The sequence below is a fragment of the Triticum dicoccoides genome, chromosome 6A, assembly GCF_002162155.2.
Source record: "Triticum dicoccoides isolate Atlit2015 ecotype Zavitan chromosome 6A, WEW_v2.0, whole genome shotgun sequence".
Classification (NCBI taxonomy): domain Eukaryota; kingdom Viridiplantae; phylum Streptophyta; class Magnoliopsida; order Poales; family Poaceae; genus Triticum; species Triticum dicoccoides.
The window spans coordinates 114,774,419-114,792,969 of NC_041390.1; the positions used below are offsets into that span (position 1 = coordinate 114,774,419).

General features: G+C 46.2%; 1 protein-coding gene and 1 pseudogene across 1 annotated transcript; one reads left to right on the plus strand and one right to left on the minus strand.

The window, feature by feature from the left end:
- Positions 1 to 10,067: 10,067 nt before the first annotated feature.
- On the minus strand, positions 10,068 to 12,215 carry LOC119315417 (transcription factor MYB97-like). The gene is made up of 3 exons (XM_037590047.1): positions 11,359 to 12,215; positions 10,589 to 11,252; positions 10,068 to 10,485 (listed from the first exon to the last, which is right to left on the minus strand). Exons 1-3 carry the CDS (start codon positions 11,689 to 11,691, stop codon positions 10,274 to 10,276), a joined length of 1,209 nt encoding a protein of 402 aa, XP_037445944.1. The 5' UTR covers positions 11,692 to 12,215; the 3' UTR covers positions 10,068 to 10,273.
- Positions 12,216 to 16,006: 3,791 nt separating this feature from the next.
- LOC119315418 overlaps positions 16,007 to 18,551 on the plus strand; it is a 5,499-nt pseudogene continuing 2,954 nt past the window's right edge.

Here is an 18,551-nt window from a genome sequence, read left to right on the forward strand (position 1 = left end):
TGTTGCCAAAGGGGGAGAAGATGTATAGATCATAGGCTTCGAGAGAGAGAGTGTTGCTTTTCTCTCTTGCTTTATTTGGTGGCTTTTCGAACTTGTTTGCTTTTGAGTGCTTGAGATACTACGTTATTATTTGTGAGACATTGATGATCATGTGTTTGATCATAAGCTACACTTAATGCTTGCTTAATGCTATTATCTTATCTATCTTGTGATCATTCATTATTCTTGGTGATGAGTGCATGTATTTCATTCTTATCATTTTGAGCGCTCCACCAAGATGTATGTGACATGGAAGAGTAACCCATGACTCTAACTCTTTGTGCATTTGCAGTCCAAAGAAAATTTTAAATATGCACAAATTTAGGGGGAGCTCTTACTTATCACATACTTCTCAAAGCGACGATATAATTCTTGCTTATTATCTTTTGTCGAAGCTTTGATCTATATGTTGTCATCAATTACCAAAAAGGGGGAGATTGAAAGTGCAACTATCCCTAGGTGGTTTTGGTAATTCATAACAACATATAGCTCATTGAGCTAATGCTATTCCAAGATGATTATTTCAGGAAAGCTCAATGATTGGCATGGCATGGATGTGAAAGTGGAACCCTCAAAATGCTAAGGACAAAGGATTGGCTCAAGCTCAAAAGCTCAAGACTCTTCATTTTATATTTTAGTGATCCAAGATCACATTGAGTCCATAGGAAAAGCCAATGCTATCAAGGAGGGATGAGGTGTTGCTTAATGAGCCTCTTGCTTCATGTGCTTAGTGATATGATCCAAAACCCTCAACTACTTCCCATATCCACATATGACCTAAACCCTAAGCCAAACTCGGTCCTACCGATTCTTCCTATCCGGCGCCATCGAGTTTCACTTGTCATTAGCCACTGCCAAACCCTAGCAATTCGGTCCTACCGATAGGGATCTCGGTCTCACCGAGATGGGGTTGCAAACTCTCTGTTTCCCTTTCGTAACTTTTCGGTCTTACCGAAAGAGCGAATCGGTCTCACCGAGATTGCAATGTAAACTCAGTGTTTCCCCTTTGTAACTTTTCGGTCTCACCGAGTTCCACTCGGTCTCACCGAAAGAGCAAATCGGTCCCACCGAGTTTGCCTGACCAACTCTCTGGTTAGCTAATTACCAAATTCGGTCTCACCGAGTTTGTGTAATCGGTCTCACCGAGATTACGTTATGCCCAAACCCTAACCATATCGGTCCTACCGAGTTGCATGTCAGTCCCACCGAAAATCACTAACGGTCACTAGGTTTACATTTTCGGTCCGACCGAGCTTATTGATTCGGTCCCACCAAGATTGGAAAACTGTGTAATGGTTGGATTTTGTGTGGAGGCTATATATACCCCTCCACCTCCTTCTCATTTGAAGAGAGAGCCATCAGAACACACACACCATTCCAACTCATATGTTCTGAGAAAGAACCACCTACTCATGTGTTGAGACCAAGACATTCCATTCCTACCATATGAATCTTGATCTCTAGCCTTCCCAAGTTGCTTTCCACTCAAACCCTCTTTCCACCAAATCCAAATCCTATGAGAGAGAGTTGAGTGTTGGGGAGACTATCATTTGAAGCACAAGAGCAAGGAGTTCATTACCTACACACCATTTGTTACTTCTTGGAGAGTGGTGTCTCCTAGATTGGCTAGGTGTCACTTGGGAGCCTCCGACAAGATTGTGGAGTTGAACCAAGGAGTTTGTAAGGGCAAGGAGATCGCCTACTTCGTGAAGATCTACCGCTAGTGAGGCAAGTCCTGTGTGGGTGATGGCCATGGTGGGATAGACAAGGTTGCTTCTTCGTGGACCCTTTGTGGGTGGTTGCTTCTTCGTGGACCCTTCGTGGGTGGAGCCCTGTGTGGACTCGCGCAACCGTTGCCCTTGGGTGGAGCCCTGTGTGGACTCGCGCAACCGTTACCCTTCGTGGGTTGAAGTCTCCATCAACGTGGATGTAGGATAGCACCACCTATCCGAACCACGGGAAAAACATCCGTGTCTCAAATAGCGTTTGAATTCTCCAAACCCTTCCCTTTACATTCTCGCAAGTTGCATGCTTTACTTTCCGCTGCCTATATACTCTTTGCATGCTTGCTTGAATTATGTGACGATTGCTTGACTTGTCCTAAATTAGCTAAAATCTGCCAAGAACTAAAATTGGGAAAAGGTTAAGTTTGTATTTGGTCAAGTAGTCTAATCACCCCCCTAGACATACTTCCGATCCTACAGTGGTCGATGCCCTAGCAGCCATCTTAGACAAAGCAAAAGCTGCAGACCACATCAAAGGCATAGTCCCACACTTAGTAGGAGGGACCGGCTTGTCCCTCCTACAATATGCGGACGACACCATTATCATGGTGGAAGGATCGGCGAGCGACATCATGAACCTGAAGTTCCTCTTGCTCTGCTTCCAGCAGATGTTTGGCCTCAAGATTAACTTCGATAAGAGCTCGGTGATGGTTCTGGGATACTCCGACGCCGATCGTCAGAGTATCGCGGACCGGCTCAATTGCCCGCTCGGGAGTTTCCCCACAACCTATCTGGGGATACCCATTAGTGACTCGAGGCTCACGGGGCCGAGCTTCGGCCCACGGTGGGCAAGCTCCAGCACCGCGTGGAGCCATGGCAGGGAAGGTGGCTTTCCAAAGCCGCCCGAACGGTGTTGATCAACTCATCCCTATCCAGCCTGCTCCTATTCATAATGAGCTTTTACAGCCTTTCCGAGACTCTGCACCATGAGATTGCCAGGGTTCAGGGTCGCTTCTACTGGGCTGGTGAGGGAGACAAGCAGAAATACCACATGGTACGATGGTCTGAAATTTGTAAACCTCGTGATCAGGGCGGGCTTGGGATAATGTGTTCCAAGCGGATGAACATTGCCCTCCTAACTAGATGGCTTTGGCGGATTACGAACGGCGAGGGTGGCCTGTGGCTCCGCATCATACAGCGGAAATACCTACGAGGCCAACCCCTCGCCTTTTGCCAGCGGTCAGGTGGCTCCCAGTTCTGGCAATATATCATACAACTGCTTCCGGTCCTGCGCATTGGGTCCTCGATTACGGTAGGATCTGGTACTGCCACGCTGTTTTGGTTTGATCGCTAGGCTGGTGATGCCCCCTTCGCGGCTCGTTTTCCTGACCTGTTCTCCATCGCGGTAGACCCGCGGATATCGGTGGCGACGGCCCTTATTGACTTAGGGCGTCTCGCATTCCGGCGTCAGTTTGGCCCGGCAGAGATTGCGGCTTGGGATGACCTGATCGCATGCATTGCGCTCCACGAACCTGTGCTTGAGAATGGTGAGGACCGCACTCGATGGCGTCTAGAGCCATCAGGGATTTTCTCCACCACGTCGCTCTACAAGGCGATCGCCCCCACCCCGGGCCCTGCGACGCTTACCGTCATCTGGGAGATCCGACTCCCTTTGAAAATTAGGATATTCCCGTGGCAATGGATTCGTGGCCGCCTTCCATCTGGGGTGGAAGTCCTGAAGCACAACGGCCCCGGCGATGGACGTTGCCCGCTATGCGGGCCGGAAGAGGATTCGAACCATATTTTCTTCACCTGCCTGTCCGCGCAGTTCCTATGGAGCTGTTTCCGCGAGATGGTTGGGGGCAGATGGGACCATAACAACTTCCCCGATCTTTTCGCCGAACTCCAGGCACTGCCACCCTTGTCCCGCCACATTACATGGCTGACCATTGGTGTGCTTGCCTGGACGTTGTGGACTATTAGGAATAAACTTGTGATTCAGCGTATACCTCTTCGACACGCTACTGATGCTTTGTTCAAATGGTCTGGTTACCTGCAGCTTTGGCGGCCGCTTAGCCGCCCCAGGGAGAGAGACGCCATCACCTCCATCATCACCCAACTTCGCGCGATGGCTCTCCGTATGGCTCCGCAGCTTCCCCCACCACCACCTGAGCCAGATTAGCTTTTCTCTGTCTTCGACGCCGCCGCCGCCGTGTGTTGTTTGTGCCACCCTTGTGGTGTTTGGGCTTGTTGTGCTGTGCCCACAGCAGACTTTGTGGTGTTTGTGTTGGACCTTGTTGCGGTGGCGTTGTGTGTGTGTGTGTTTGTGTTGGATGATACCCTGTTGACTGCTTGGTGGTTGCTTTATTTATAAAGCGGGCGAAAGCCTTTTTCGGTAATTCTACGTGTGAGATGGACGCTAGCAACGAGTGAAAACCTAAGCCGGATGGGGTGAAAAACAGCGCTGCTACTCCTCTCCCTTCCGCTTCGTCCGGCGCGCCCTCTCCCTCGCCGCCGCCATGGCCTCTCCCGCCGCTCATCTCCACCTCCTTCTGCGCCCTCTTGCTGGCCGCTACATCCCCTGAGCCCATGGCTTCCAGCGCATCCCCTCTCTGCCCCCACCCCTCCTCTCCTCGCTTCGTCCCAGATTCTCGATCTGGAGCGGGAGGTACGCGGCCACATGTCGGGGATGCCTCTTCGGCATCGTCTCCTCTCCTCGCTTCCTCCCAGATTCCCGATCTGGAGCGGGAGGTACGCAACCACACGTCCCTACTGTCGGGGATGCCTCTTCGTCGTCGTTGACGGGACGAGGGGAGCAGCAGCCGTAACAGGCGGCAGTGTTAGCAAACACGGGCAGCAGCCGCAGCAGGCGGCAGTGCTGACGAGACGGTGGTCCACGGCATGGGCGTGTGTCCTCGACAGAATTCAAAAAGATGAACTTCTAGCATTCTGTAGGAATTTCATCATGGAAGTTGCAGAGGAAACATTCATTTAAGTTTCTCCAATTTTCTTTCCTAATTTTTTCTCCCCTCATCATATATAAATACTTCACAAAGTTAATTTCTTTAACTTCTCAACCACGTCTAAATTTTGGGGAAAGGAGAGAGGAATTAGAGAGAGACAGATAATTTGAGGAGCTTTCTTTTTTTGTCTTCTCAACCCCGTCTAATATATGGGAAAAGACAAAAGACACAGGAATTCGAGAGAGAGACAACTGAAGAGCTTTCAAGTTCGAGAGCAGCCATGTCCTTGATGCGCTGGCGGCCTCCTCATCGCTGATGTCGCGTGGCTGTGGCTGTTGTATGGCTGCTGGAGATGGGTGCAGTTTCCTCCGGGTCCGTGCACGGTGATGGTATTTTAAGAACACGTTATCTGGCCCAAGAAAATTGGTCATGGTATTAGAGCAGACTAAGCGGACATGGTGTTTGAAACTTAGGTGGTCATGGTTATCGACCAGATGTGGCGCCTCACGTCTCCCTGAGCCTCGGTGTTAGCAGTGCAAGTGCTCGTTTCCCATATGTCTGCCCACTCCTCCCTCTCATCAAGCTTTCTTTTCTATTCTCTAAATTCCTCTAAATTTGCGGTGTGCAGGTCTGAGAAAAAGAGAGAGGAATAAGATATGGTAAGGTTTTGGCAAAGAACATTCTTTCCCGAGCTTGGGAAATTTTGGTCATCTAATATTGATTTCATGATTTGTGGTTAATACTTAATACACGCTGTTGTTATTTGATCTCTTTGTTGCTCATGTCCTACATGATGTTGCATGGGGCACATGCAAAATACCATTGGAGTGACATATATAGTACGTCGCTACTGGCTGCATGTAATTACATTTTTATTTCACTTTGATTTTGTTTTTCTGCTGATCGTTTCTAGGTGGCTGATGATTAATCATTAAAGGATGGCGCATTACCCACCTGAGGGAAAATACCAAACTACTATGAAAAAATCAAACATTTGAGAAGGTAAAACCGGGGGAGGATTAGCGGTCGAGTGCTTGGGTAATTTTTGGAGTGATTGAATTGGTCGAACAAACTTATCACACTACCTCAACTAATTCTCCTTCGTATTTTGATGTGTTTATGGCGAACCATTTATGAGGTGTGTTTGGTTCCGATGGTTCTGGTGGGTGGTTGCAGCTATGAGGCTAAGCTAATCGAGTGGTGTGAGATCCCTCATACGTCCCCAAGACCATGGTTCATACTTTTTTTATTTGGATGTGCTAAATGGCCACTGACAGGCAGAATTCTTGTTTTTGTAGTTACATACAACAAGATTGTACACGTAAGATGTTCTTATGATGAGGATCTACATACCTTGGTCAGGTCCTAACTCACTGGGAAGGTAAATAAATCTCTTCTTGTGATTAATTTCCTTGTGTTTTGTTTCAATGGGTTTAAGAAGTGAGAAATCTTGAGGTTTGTGAAGTTTTTTTTTCCCAGTGTGGTTGATCTTTGTTTCGGACACAATCGGCATGATAAGCCTCGTGTTGTGTGTTCTAGCGTCTGGCCAAGGAGTGGAGAGGTTTAGGGAGCATTATACTTATCTTCGTGCAACTAATTGTATGTTTATATTCGTTAGCTATGGAAGTCTTCATACTCATTGGCTGATTAGTTACTTCTGAAGTTTGATAGTAAATTGATTTTGCAACTACAATAGTTAGCGAATGAATTTTTTTGGTGATTCTTGACCATTTAGTTAGAAATGATTCAACAATCTATGATTTTAAAAATTGCAGTGATCTCTAGAACATATAGTTATGGGCTCAAAAATTGTCTCGGGCTTGATGTTTAATTTGATATAAATTTTTGTAGCTTTGCAGCACACTACTTTGCTATTCTGGATATAAGAGACCATTTATGGCTGTAACGGAGATGGAAGTTCGTTTCAGTTTGGTTTAATGGAAATCCAACACAACCAATCGATATTTGACAGTCTCTGTATGTTCCTTTTCCCTTTTCTTTTTAAGGCACCACATTTACAATACCAGCTAAAAAATATGTGGAGACGGACTAACAATGTAAGAGCAATGTCATACTAAACTTGGTACACGCACTGGAGATGTTCGCTACTGCAACTAAGCTCTGACAATTAAGGATCTGTGTATATAATATTTGTACTGTTCTTAGTCGACCTTCCCTACTCGGAATTACGTAATTGAGGTGCTTCTTTATTGGTTAGCTCATGCCTGCATTTTGGTGGTTGGATTGTGATCCTTTGTTCTATGCAGAAATCTCGAGGGAAGCGTTGGTTTCAGGCTCAGGCTACCTGGTTGTAGGGCTGGTGTTGCTTGTTTGGTTTGTTGAGATGCTTATTCGCTGGTTGTCCAGTTGCGACTTGGCTTTGAAAGTTGCAGCCTATTTCCTTTTAATGTGTTGTGAGGGTTGGCTATACGAAACTGTCACCTATAGAACTGTTGTGTTCCCTTGTGTCATTGCTACTGCCTTATTTTAAAACTATATACCCATGCAAGTATAGATTTTAAATTGTTCCCTTTGGTGCAATGTTTGACTGGTCTTAGTATTTACTAAGTATTGCCATTGAGCAAGCTCTTTCTATCTATGTGATTCAGTTGATGAATTCGGTTTTCTGTAGTCGATTCATACTGTAGGAGCCCGGGATGTCTTAACCACAGTGATGATGCATATATAGGTTAATGTTTTTTTTGTGGGGGAAATAGGTTACGTATTTAATGTCCTCTTCTTCTTTGTTGGTCGCAAGTTGGTTAATGTTATTTTTGCTCATGCACAACCAATCATAGGAATCGGTACAAGTTTATGTTTTATATCTTTGCACCCGTGTTTGCTATTGCACACTTATGTGACCATATGCCTTTGGTTTTGGCCGACTATATACTGTATAGAGGGCATAGTAGTCCTGGTTACACTTGCATCATGGCATGCATAAGTTTATCTCTTCAACTGTCATTTTGAATCTGGTTTACGGGCATGGTGTCACATCCTGGAAAATTAATAAATCCATTTATATGGTGTGTAATACTTCTATATTCTTATGTTCTTGGCATGCTAAGTAACGTTGCCAGATCCTCATGTTCCTGCACAATACTCCGGCAACTTAATAATGCCATGAATTTCTTAGACCATACATTTCTTCTGCATCTCAGGGTAATCCGTGTCTTCACACCAAATTTCTCCTCAAGCAAAAGTACATGACTATATGAACATATGAAATCGCATTGTTAATATGCATTATATTATTCTATGGTGAATTCAGGAGTGTTTTTGTACATCCCGGGGCAGGTACAAGACTCCCATATGTTGTGAGCTCCTCCCAAACATAGTAGACTTTGTTTTTTGGATGATACTCCCTCCAGCAGAGGCTCAGCCCAACAAGGACATTTTCCAACAAGAAATTAATTTGATCGAGAGTTGCTGGTAAAGGATGGTGCGGATGATGAATAGATGAGGAAGCCGATTTGCACTACTCAGAACAGAAGGATCATCGGCCGTACTATATGCTTGAAACACCACCATGAATAGCACATCTTTGATTTCATTGTCTGAACCCGAGTGCTCCTGTATATAATGTACACCCTTCGTTCCTAAATGTAAGATTTTTTTGCAGTTTGAATTGAAATGTAAAAACATGTTATATTTAGAAGCAGAGGTGGCATGAACTGATCTCTTGAGTTACCATAGGCTGGGTGACCAAAACTATATATATGATGCATCTCTGCCTATGTAGCTTTGCTCACCATGAACTGATCTCATGCCTTTCTATGCTTCAGCAAATTTATGAACGGTGTCTAACTAAATATGCCAATTTGCATGGTTTGAAAACCTGGTTCATTCTCGCCCTTTGCGTCATTGGCGCAATGGGTCATCTAGTATTTCTCAAGGTTGAGGATGACCCAAAAGAGACGCCAAACAAAGTATTCTATAAACCAGTTTTAATAAAACAACAACTTAAAAATGGTTTTCCTAAAAATACTCATAAAACTGGTTTTACTAAAGCTTGTTTCAAATACTAGTTATCCAAACAACCACAGATATGATATCGTTTGAGATTTAATAAATTGACTTCATGTGCGATTCTACGTAATTAACATAACAAACTAGGTGGATGAATATGATTGCGGAAAGATGTGGCTACTCTCAGGTGTACACACACCTCTTATCTTGGCCTTTGAATTCCTTTGAGATTCACGAGATGGACCGACGCATTGCAGACTGTTTGCAGGACGCATGCGTTCAAACCAGTAAGTGAGCCTAGGCAGGGCGTAGGTCATAGGCACAATTGTTCACGATAGACATGTCAGGGCAGGTTCTGTAGCAGTCACCTCACTCTCAACTATAGCGCAAGAGAGCAAATGTGTGGATTTTGAGGAGAGAGAGAGCAAGCATGCATGACAGACTTCGAGAGAAAGACACTTCTCCCTTGAGAAATTGAAGAGAGAGAGAGAGGTGATGCGTGCCTTATTTTATTTATTGAAATATGTGAATGAGAGTCTGTGAGAGAAGCAAGCGATGGAGAAGAGAGATTATTTCTCTGATTGAGAGAGAGAGAGTGCGCAAGAGAGAGCGCTGATAATAAATGCGAGAGAGCTTTTAAGAGAGAGAGAGAGATTGGGGGTAGAAGTGATTTGACTGATCATGCATGATGCATCCATTTTACTCCATCGTTCCATCTATATAGGGCATAATGCATTTTTCTAGACCTCATTTGACTTTTGACAAGATTAATAGTACATAAGATGCATAACGTAAGAATTATATCATTGAAAGCTTCTTTCACATACGAATTTGGTGGTATGCTTTGTGTAAGTTGCATGTCATATATTATTGCTTTAACATTTGATTAAAGTTAGTCTCGAAAAATGTATTAGGCCCTATATAGATGGAAGGAGGGAGTAGAATTTAGACATGGCCTCAGAAGAAATAGAGATATGTGAAGGATGGCAGACGATGGTTCACGTGAGTGTAGAGACGCGAGATGTGACCTGCCAGCCTACACACTAGGTATGCAGTCGAGTGAGACTTGTAGTTATTGTGTATGTAGGCCTGCAAATCAAAACAGAATTGAAGAGTAGTGTTCAGATCACGAGGTGAGACAACTACAAGGAATGGATAGGATAGTAGGTGTACCCACACCCGAGAGTAGAAAGGCCACCCTCGTATGATTGAAGGTAAAGGGAAGGACGGGCCCATCCCTCTGAAAATTAAAAGGGAAGAGGTTTAGTTGTTATTAGAAAGTTTGCGTAAAGAGCAGCTACGTAGCTCTTCATAGATGTAGGATTTTCGGTTCTAAAATATACCGTTGCGAGCAAATAACCCACTTTATGGATGGACGGACCATGTTCCTTGGCTTGCTTCCGCGAATCAATTTTTACAAACATAATCCATCTCTCGTTGCATAAAGACAAAGACAAACACTTTCATGATGGGCCTTAACTGAGTTTTTACTACAGCAGTACACTATTTTTTCTTTCTTTTAAATCCCTTGTTCTTTTGAACTGTTCCAGTTTTGTTTGCGAAGCGGCGTTGTGCTAATTAATTCAAGCCGTGTTCGTCTGCCGGGAGCGGCACGGGGGGCATGAGGTGCTGCATCTCCATCATCTGGAGGTTGAAGTCGTCTTTCGTGATCGACTCCGGCGGCTTGTCCGGCCACACGGCCACCAACTCTTCGCCGCCGAACAGGCCGGACACCTCCTCCTCTGCCACCGCCAAGCTCGCGGGCATCCCCTTCGCAGGCTTCACGCCATCTGCGCGTGTGTCGACGACATCATGCATGGCATTGTTAACTCACCGGAGTCGGACGTGACATATTTGGATTGGGAGAGAGACGATGGTCAAGATCCAACTCACCGAAGAAGCAGTCGCATTTCCCGCCATAATGCGAGGTCACGTCGCCTTCGGATCGGCTGCCACTGCCACCGCTGAGGCCGGACGGCCACGCGGAGTAGTCGTTCTCGTTGTAGACCAGCTCCGGCATGGACGTAACGCGGAGCAGGGCGGCGCCGGGCAGCCGCTGGTCCTGCTCGAGGACGAGCATCTCGAGCGGCCCGCCGGCGTCGGCGGGCGATTGGTTCGAAGGAAGCTCCTGCGCAGAGGGGGGCACCAACGGTGGCATCCCCAGCGCGTCGGCGTAAAGCTTGTTGGCGTGGCCGAGGCCGGCGGAAACCTCGTCGTGGTGGAGGTACGGTACTTGCGCTGCGAGGAGGGCCTGCGGGTTGTGGCTAATGTTGCCGGTGAATTGGAAAGGCTGCGGAGGAGCGACGTTGTTGAAGGCGGGGTGGAACGGCGGCGCAGCCGGCCAGGCGAACTGGTCCGCGGCCGCGTCCAGGAGGAGCGGTGCTTGGAGGCTGCTGGCGTTGCCGTCGGCGTCGACGATGGGCCTCAGCTTGCCGGCGCGGACGAGCGCCACCTCCCGCTCGACATCCGGCGGGTACAGGGCCAGGCCGGCGCGCTTCCGCCGCTTCAGCCGCGTGTTCCAGTAGTTCTTGATCTCATTGTCCGTCCTCCCCGGCAGCTGCATGCAGACGCAGATCGGGCACCAGGCAATCGATAGGCAACGGCAGGCAAGAAATTCTAATGGCGAGGCGGGGTAAAGGGATCGAACGACCGGTGGTACTCACGTGTGCGGAGATGCGCGCCCACTTGTTGCCGATGAGCGCGTGGAGGCGGAGGATGAGGCGCTCCTCCTCCGGCGAGAAGGGGCCCCGCTTGAGGTTGGGGCGAAGGTGGTTGGCCCACCGGAGCCGGCAACTCTTGCCGCAGCGCAGCAGCCCCGTCTCCCGCCGCACCGCGTTCCAGCTCCCTTCGCCGTGCCGCCGTACGTGCTCCACCAGCAGCTGGTCCTCATCCGGCGTCCATGGCCCCTTCTTCAGCCTGCCGCCGCCCGCCGCCGCACCCTGCTCCACGGATCCACCCGCCGCTTGTTCAGGCTGCTGAGGCGCCTCCACAGCCATCGATCGATCGACGGACCGGTGAAATGATCCGCCTCACCTTTCCTCTCTCCTCCTCTTCCTCTTCTCAAAGCTTACATGCGATCGAGATCGAGAAGAGGGGGAGAGAGGCGGATGATCTCGTCGCCTACCTCCCACGCATCGCCGGGCCGGAGGAGTCAGAAACCATCGAAGACAAAAACATGAATGAATGGAAGATCAAAAGCTCAACGCATTGTACGTATATGTTCCTAATCAATCTAGAAACTGAAACCTAGCGTCCCGATCGAGCACATCCTCTACTAGAGAGGAGCAGAATTCGCCGGAGCTACTAGAAGAAGATTATGAGAACAAAGGGAAATATTTGTTTTGTTTTTTGTCAATCTAGTAGGGGTGGCGGGCCAAAAAAGAGGAGAGGAAAAAATGGGGGAGAGAAGGAGACGCGAAAATAATGGCACGAAAGATTGATGGTCCTCCTATTTAATCGGTCCAGTCCATGCTTGATGCATGCGGCCATGCATGAAGGGGCGCATGCATCCCTGCATGCCTTCTGTGAATCCATCTCCTCCCGTGTGTTGAAGAGATCTAGAAGCTAGTAGGGCATCCACACTATATTGTTTTTGCTGCCCACAAGAGCATCTCCGACAGTTGATGTATAAGTTTTTTTTTTTTTTTTTTGCGGGAAGACAGATGATGTATAAGTTGGTGTAAAAAAAGTAGAGTAGGACAGAAGGTTTTAGGTCACCAGAAATTGCCCTAAAATTAACTTCCAAACTTTAAACAAGATCACCACATATTTTGATATTTTGAACTACGAAATGTTCAAACTTAATAAACATGAAAATAGCAATACTACGATAGATTCACTACTACACGCACACTAGAGACACACTAATGGTCACCATCCTTGGACTCCACACAGTTCTAAAGCTCCAGCAACGATTCATCACTACCGAATTCGACATCGTCTTCGTTGTTGTCGGACTCAATCTTGATTGCCTGTCAGGGCCAACCTCGTCCTCCTTCTTGCGCCTCACGACCCTCTTGGCAAAGAATTTGCGCCCCACTACCACGAGGTGTGGATTCACCTTAGTGAATCTCACCATAGCCACTGCATCACACTCATGGGCGGTGCGCTGCTCCACCACCAGGAGATCTTCCTTCCCCTCACCGCGTGACACGATTCATAGTCCAGGGATGAGGAACTTCGCGTCCTCGAGCGACGTAATATGGGGGAAGTTGAGCTGGAGTCGGTGATACTTCCAAGCCACCACGTCGTAAGCACACGCGACAAAGCTCGGGTGTGGTAAAGGTGCCGAGCCATCTCTGCTGCCGATCATAGTTGATTTTAGCAATGAAGCGGCCGGACTGCCGGAGCCGAAGGCCATGGAAGGTTGTGCTTCTCGCAACACGGTGGCATGGAGGTGGCGGCTGCTGGCATGGCAACATTTTAGGCGTCATGTAGGCCGGCGGCGGCAACGATTCTCGATGGAGCGGCGGCCGAATGTGGCGGTGGTGGCCTAAATGGATAGATCGATGGAGGGAGAGTCGTGGATCCGCCGCTAGCAGACAATGAGGGCGGCTAGATTCTGACGGCTGCGGGGCGCACTACTATATACTCAAAATACTACTAACATCTCATCACTGGTTAGTGATGATGGTCATCACTGACCGATAAATCTAGGATGTATTAGTGATGAGCCTCGGTTGGTTCGCCGAGGCAGTTTACACTGTTCGGTCTAGTTTCGACCGGTCAATGGTAGGGGGTTCTTCCACCTCCCCCAGACGATATGTCAACACAGATGGGCTTGCCTATTTGTTTGGTCAATGGTAGCCTATTATCACTTATCTCTCTTTTTAAAGGCCGATCATTGGTATATTTTCTATACGTGATCTTCTTCCCATGCGGACAACAAAAAATTAAACGGAGAAATATGAACACATTCATGCTTCATCGATTATCGATAATGGGTTCCCAATGAGCGTTCATTGAACCGACGACAATTCCCACGATGGCGCTCGTTTGTCTATCATGCATGGATTCTCAATGAGCATGCGTTGAACCGGCACACGATTCCCACGGCGACACTTGTTTGGCTACCGAAGCATCTTTCCCAGATGCCGACTGATATTGTCAGGTTATATATACGGGGCTATGGCATTTCTATACCGCTTCACCAGCATTGGCGCACTTCCTCTGACACCTTCGACCGGCGTTGCCTCACTAACGCCCTTCTTCCCCTCACTAAACAACAAACGACAACAATGACAGTCCCAGTTGAAGCCTTGTCGGAAGCCGCACCCACTCCCGCCACTGTGCCGGAGCCCGTTGATGCTCCTATTTGTGGAGCCTGAGCCTGAGCCAGTGCCAATCCTTATTCCACCTCATGCTACCGTTGCCATCCACCTCATCATTGCATAGCCTGGGTAGGCTAGATTTGTCAAGCCCTTACTCTTTGACTTTGAGCCAATCCTACGGCCCCACCGACATCAACGATGACAAACTCGTCGAGTTGTAAGCATTATATGACATGTGTATGGTCCACTGGAATGAGGAGAAGCGTGCGGAGAAGGAAGACCATCAATGCCTGACATGATTGCCCCGCTTCGAACAAACACGCGCGGAGTCCATACTTGTAGAGGTTGAGGCCCTAGATGTGACACCCAATGATAATACCCTAAATACTTTTTTTGCTATTATATTGATTGTGCATCATTTGCATTGCATGACAATTGATTAATTAATTAACTTGAACTATTTTTCACAAATGGGAAACAAAAGGTCTCCAAGTGTTTTGAATATTTTTATATGGCCTTGTTCTATTATGAAAAGGCTAGTTTCAAGTTTCATTTGATTCTCAAATTGTTTGACACCGCAAGGATCAAATATGGAGGCGCTAATAGTTGGTCTAATAAACCATTATCCAATTAAAAGTGTTAACCAGGTTGCCTATATTCCCCTCTATCCTTCTAGACCAATTGCATGACCTGTTGCACAATCGGTCTAGAACGTTCCTCCTCAAGTTTGTTAATTTGGACACAGTCGACGAAGCTCTAGCATAGATTCCTATCATCTCCTTGGGATAGTGAGGTTAGGGTTTCTCGTAATATGGAGAGATTTGACGTCTGGTGCTTTATATCGGGCTCTATATTTTTAATAATTCAAGTTTTTCACTTTATTTTTATTTTTGTGTTTTTCTATTATAAATAATTTAGGATTAAAAAAATCTCCAAAATTTTAAAAATGTGCATTTGGAAAAAAGTGTTTAGGAAATCATAAAATGTTCGTGGATACAAAAAATATTCGTGATCTCACAAAAAATGTTTGTTTATTCAAAAAATGTTCATGATTTTTAAAACTAGTTCAGGAAACCAAATTTTTCCATGATTTTGAAATAAATGTTCATGTATTCAAAAAAGTTATGAAATTGAACAAATATTTGCAAATTCAAAAATTGTTCATGAATTTATAAAAAAGTTCACACAATTCAAAAAATGTTCATGAATTATAAAAAAGGTTCATCAATTCAAAAAGTATTGTCTGATGAAAATGTTCGTGAATTACAAAAATTGTTCCCCCAATTTCTGAAAATGTTCTTCATTTCGAAACAAATTTTCTCGGGTTTCAAAAAAGATGTTCAGTTTTTTCAAAAATTCTTATGAATTTGTAAAAACTGCTCGTTAATTCAAAAGTGTTCATGATTTTAAAAAATGTTGATGATTTTTTAAGATGTTCATGATTTCAAAAAAAGTTCGCCAGTTCGAAAAGTTCAAAAACTGGTCATGATTTTGGAAAGTATGTTCACAAATTTGAAAGAAGGCTGTGAAAAAAAAGTAAAGGAAAAGATAGAAAGGAAAGAAAGAGAAGAAGGAAAAGCGGAACAGTAAATAAAAACGAAAAATAGAAATAGAAAACTTAAAAAACTAAAAAGAAATAAAAACTAGAAGAAAAAACAAAGGAAAAATTAAAAGAAGTGTGGGGAAGGAATCCCGAAATGGGCCCGCCCAGAAAGGATCTGACGCTGTTGGGGTGTGTATGTACGAGCTCGCTATTTGGCGACCAACGCGCCAAATAGGAGTGGCCTTTGTATTGGCCTAGAAACGAAGCAACCTATGAATAGGGCCTGGCCCTGTCATGCCCGGCCCGCGTATAAAAGGGCCTAGCCGGCCTTAACGCTGGGCTTCGGAGATCGGCCGTTTCCTGGCAGACCTAAGGCCGGCCCGGCCCTTTTATTCGTGTGGTGTGCCGGGCCAACAATCCGTGCCCGCGAACCGGCCTTACAAACACGGGCCATATGACCAGGGTTGGGTAACAAAATCTTTGGGGTTTTGACTAATTTTCGCCTCCCCTCTAAGAGACTAATTTTCGCCGTCGACCGGCGGCAACGCCGACAACCTCCGACGCTTCCTCCTTCTCCTCCCCGGCGATGGGAGACCTCCGCCTCCGACTAAACCAGACACAGAGGGTCCGTCTCGAGGCCGCACTCCACGAGCTCCAGACCCTCGCGCCGCCGCCGCCGCCGCCGTCACCTTCGCGGACAACATCCCCGTCAACCCCGAGGACACCATCCTCAAGTATCAGCCCGCCCTCACATCCCCCTTCCCACCTGTTGCTCCGCTCGTGTTTCGTGATGGGACTTATAGGGTTCTCGGGCGTGCGCGTGTGTTTGCTTTGCGTGCAGGGGGCATGGCACGTCTGATCAGGATGGGGAGGTTGTGGCGACGGTGTGCGGCGTGGTGGAGCGGGTCCAAAATCTCGTCTGCGTGAGGACGCTCCGGGCAAGGTGCTCTCTCCCTGCCTTCCCCCTGTTCTCCGCTCTAGCAGTTTCCAGCCAGCGATTTGATTGGTTTCTGTTTCCCTGCCTGGCAATGCTGGCATTACTATGGCATGCCGAGTAGTACAATGGTCTACGCAGCATGAATTGATTGGTTGGCTTATACTTATTTGTGAATGGATTATTGTAGTGCGCACTGAAGTTTCATACTGAAATATTACGGGGTGTTGGATTCGAGCAGGGTGGTTATTATCTGTGCTGAATCGAACTCTAGATATTTGGGTTCACTATAACTTGTTATACTAATTGATTTACAGGGCAGGGAGTGCATTCTACCCTAATTCGTTGAAGGCGTAGTTGTTTGTTTGATTATCATTGGTCTGTCAATTGACAGATGGTAAAAATAAGCCTTCTCTAGTACCCGGTGAGAAGGGGGGTGGGGGGGGGGGGGGGGGGGGGGCCATTTGATTCTACTTTAATAAAAATTGTTGCAAATGTACTTAACATTTAAAATTATGGATGACTTCTAGCTAGGCTTAGCTCATTTTTCTCTTGGACTTTTTCAGGTATAAGCCACAGAAAGGGGATATCGTTATTGGCCGTGTCATTGAGGTACGAGCACTTTGTGTCACTCTCTCAATGTTCTTCTCCTTTTTATAACATGGTTCCTGGTAGGAATGAGCTACACACCTGAATGTAATAAAACATGTCATGGATTTCAGTCCATGACGATGCTCTATCTTTTGCCTTAAAGCTCACGGTTCAAACTGCGATAGTTGTTGTATGTTGTAAACAACCCAAGTACGAGGTCCTTGCCTGGTTAAGAGCATCTTGTCAGCCACAACGCCGGGGGTGACCGTCGTCGACTGGTGGCATGCTGCCGACCATCACCCCAAAGCAGCTACACAAGGGGCTGGATTCTAGGACCATTTTGATATCCTGGATGCTCTGGAAACAGCGCAATGAGTGCACGTTCAAGCACACCAGACCAAGCATTCCAGCACTGTTGGCTAGGATCAAGGAAGAATCAAGGTTATGGGTGTGGGCTCAAACTCTTGGGCTTCGGGTGATCTTGCTGGGATCTTGGGATGTCCATTAATTTTCTGTTGCTTAGCTCCTGGTGATACTTGGGTAGTTCTAGACACTGCTGAGGCTTGTACTTCGAACTCTTGTACATTTTTAATGAAAGAAACACAAAGCTTTTGCATTTTCTCGAAAAAAGATCCTCATAGTATATAGATGGATTGGACAATCAGTTTTCCGTATGTTTGATAGTTAGTAGTCTCAACTATTTTGTATGGGTCTAATTGTCCATGTTATTTACTTTTATTTGGATATACTCCCGTATGAATAATCAGAGGGCATGGGTAAATCTGGCTAATTATAGTCATGCCATCACAGTGTGATTCATTCACTATCTGCTTGTTCAGATGCAAAAAATGTATTCTATTCTGGCCAGTATCAGTTAAATGTGTTTTTCCCCTGCAAGATTGCTTCTAAGCGCTGGAGGTTGGAGATAAACTTTAGCCAAGGTGCTGTTTTGATGCTTTCTTCTATGAATTTGCCTGATGGAATCCAGGTATGCTGTTGCACCTTTACCCCGTAACACCCATAAGTGTGTGGCCTTCTTTTGTTAAAAAAGAACCATCAGCATATTCTTTCAGCTGGTGCATAATGGATATGGAGGGTAAGATATGAAAACGTGTGTGGGACAACGGGCTGACAACTGGAATATTCTTGCAGTACAATCTGGTAGATAAAATGATGCTAGACTACATCAAACAGATAATTCAACATGTCTCAAACCACACTTTCTAGCTGACTTAACAGTAGCTTGTACCAGTGTCTCCCCTAAGATATGCAGAGTACAGTAGCGACCAGGAAATTATTCAATTTCCTGCTTTTGTGGAAACTATATAAACTACAGTTACTTTCTTGAAGCATAAGTTGGATGTTATTTTAGAATGGAGATTTAAATGTTGCATCTTCTTCAAAGAGATCAATGACTGTTCATCATTAGCATGTGACATCTTTCACTAGTTAATTTTTCACCAATATTCTGGTTAATGATTTTTTTCCCACCCGCCTATTAGAGACGGAGAACTGATG

Coding starts and splice junctions, on each gene's coding strand:
- LOC119315417 (XM_037590047.1), bottom strand. CDS start 11,691: ATGGCTGTGGAGGCGCCTCAGCAGCCTGAACAAGCGGCGGGTGGATCC. Junction 11,253..11,358: donor GGGCGCGCATCTCCGCACAC/GTGAGTACCACC, acceptor GTCTGCATGCAG/CTGCCGGGGAGGACGGACAA. Junction 10,486..10,588: donor GAAATGCGACTGCTTCTTCG/GTGAGTTGGATC, acceptor ACACACGCGCAG/ATGGCGTGAAGCCTGCGAAG.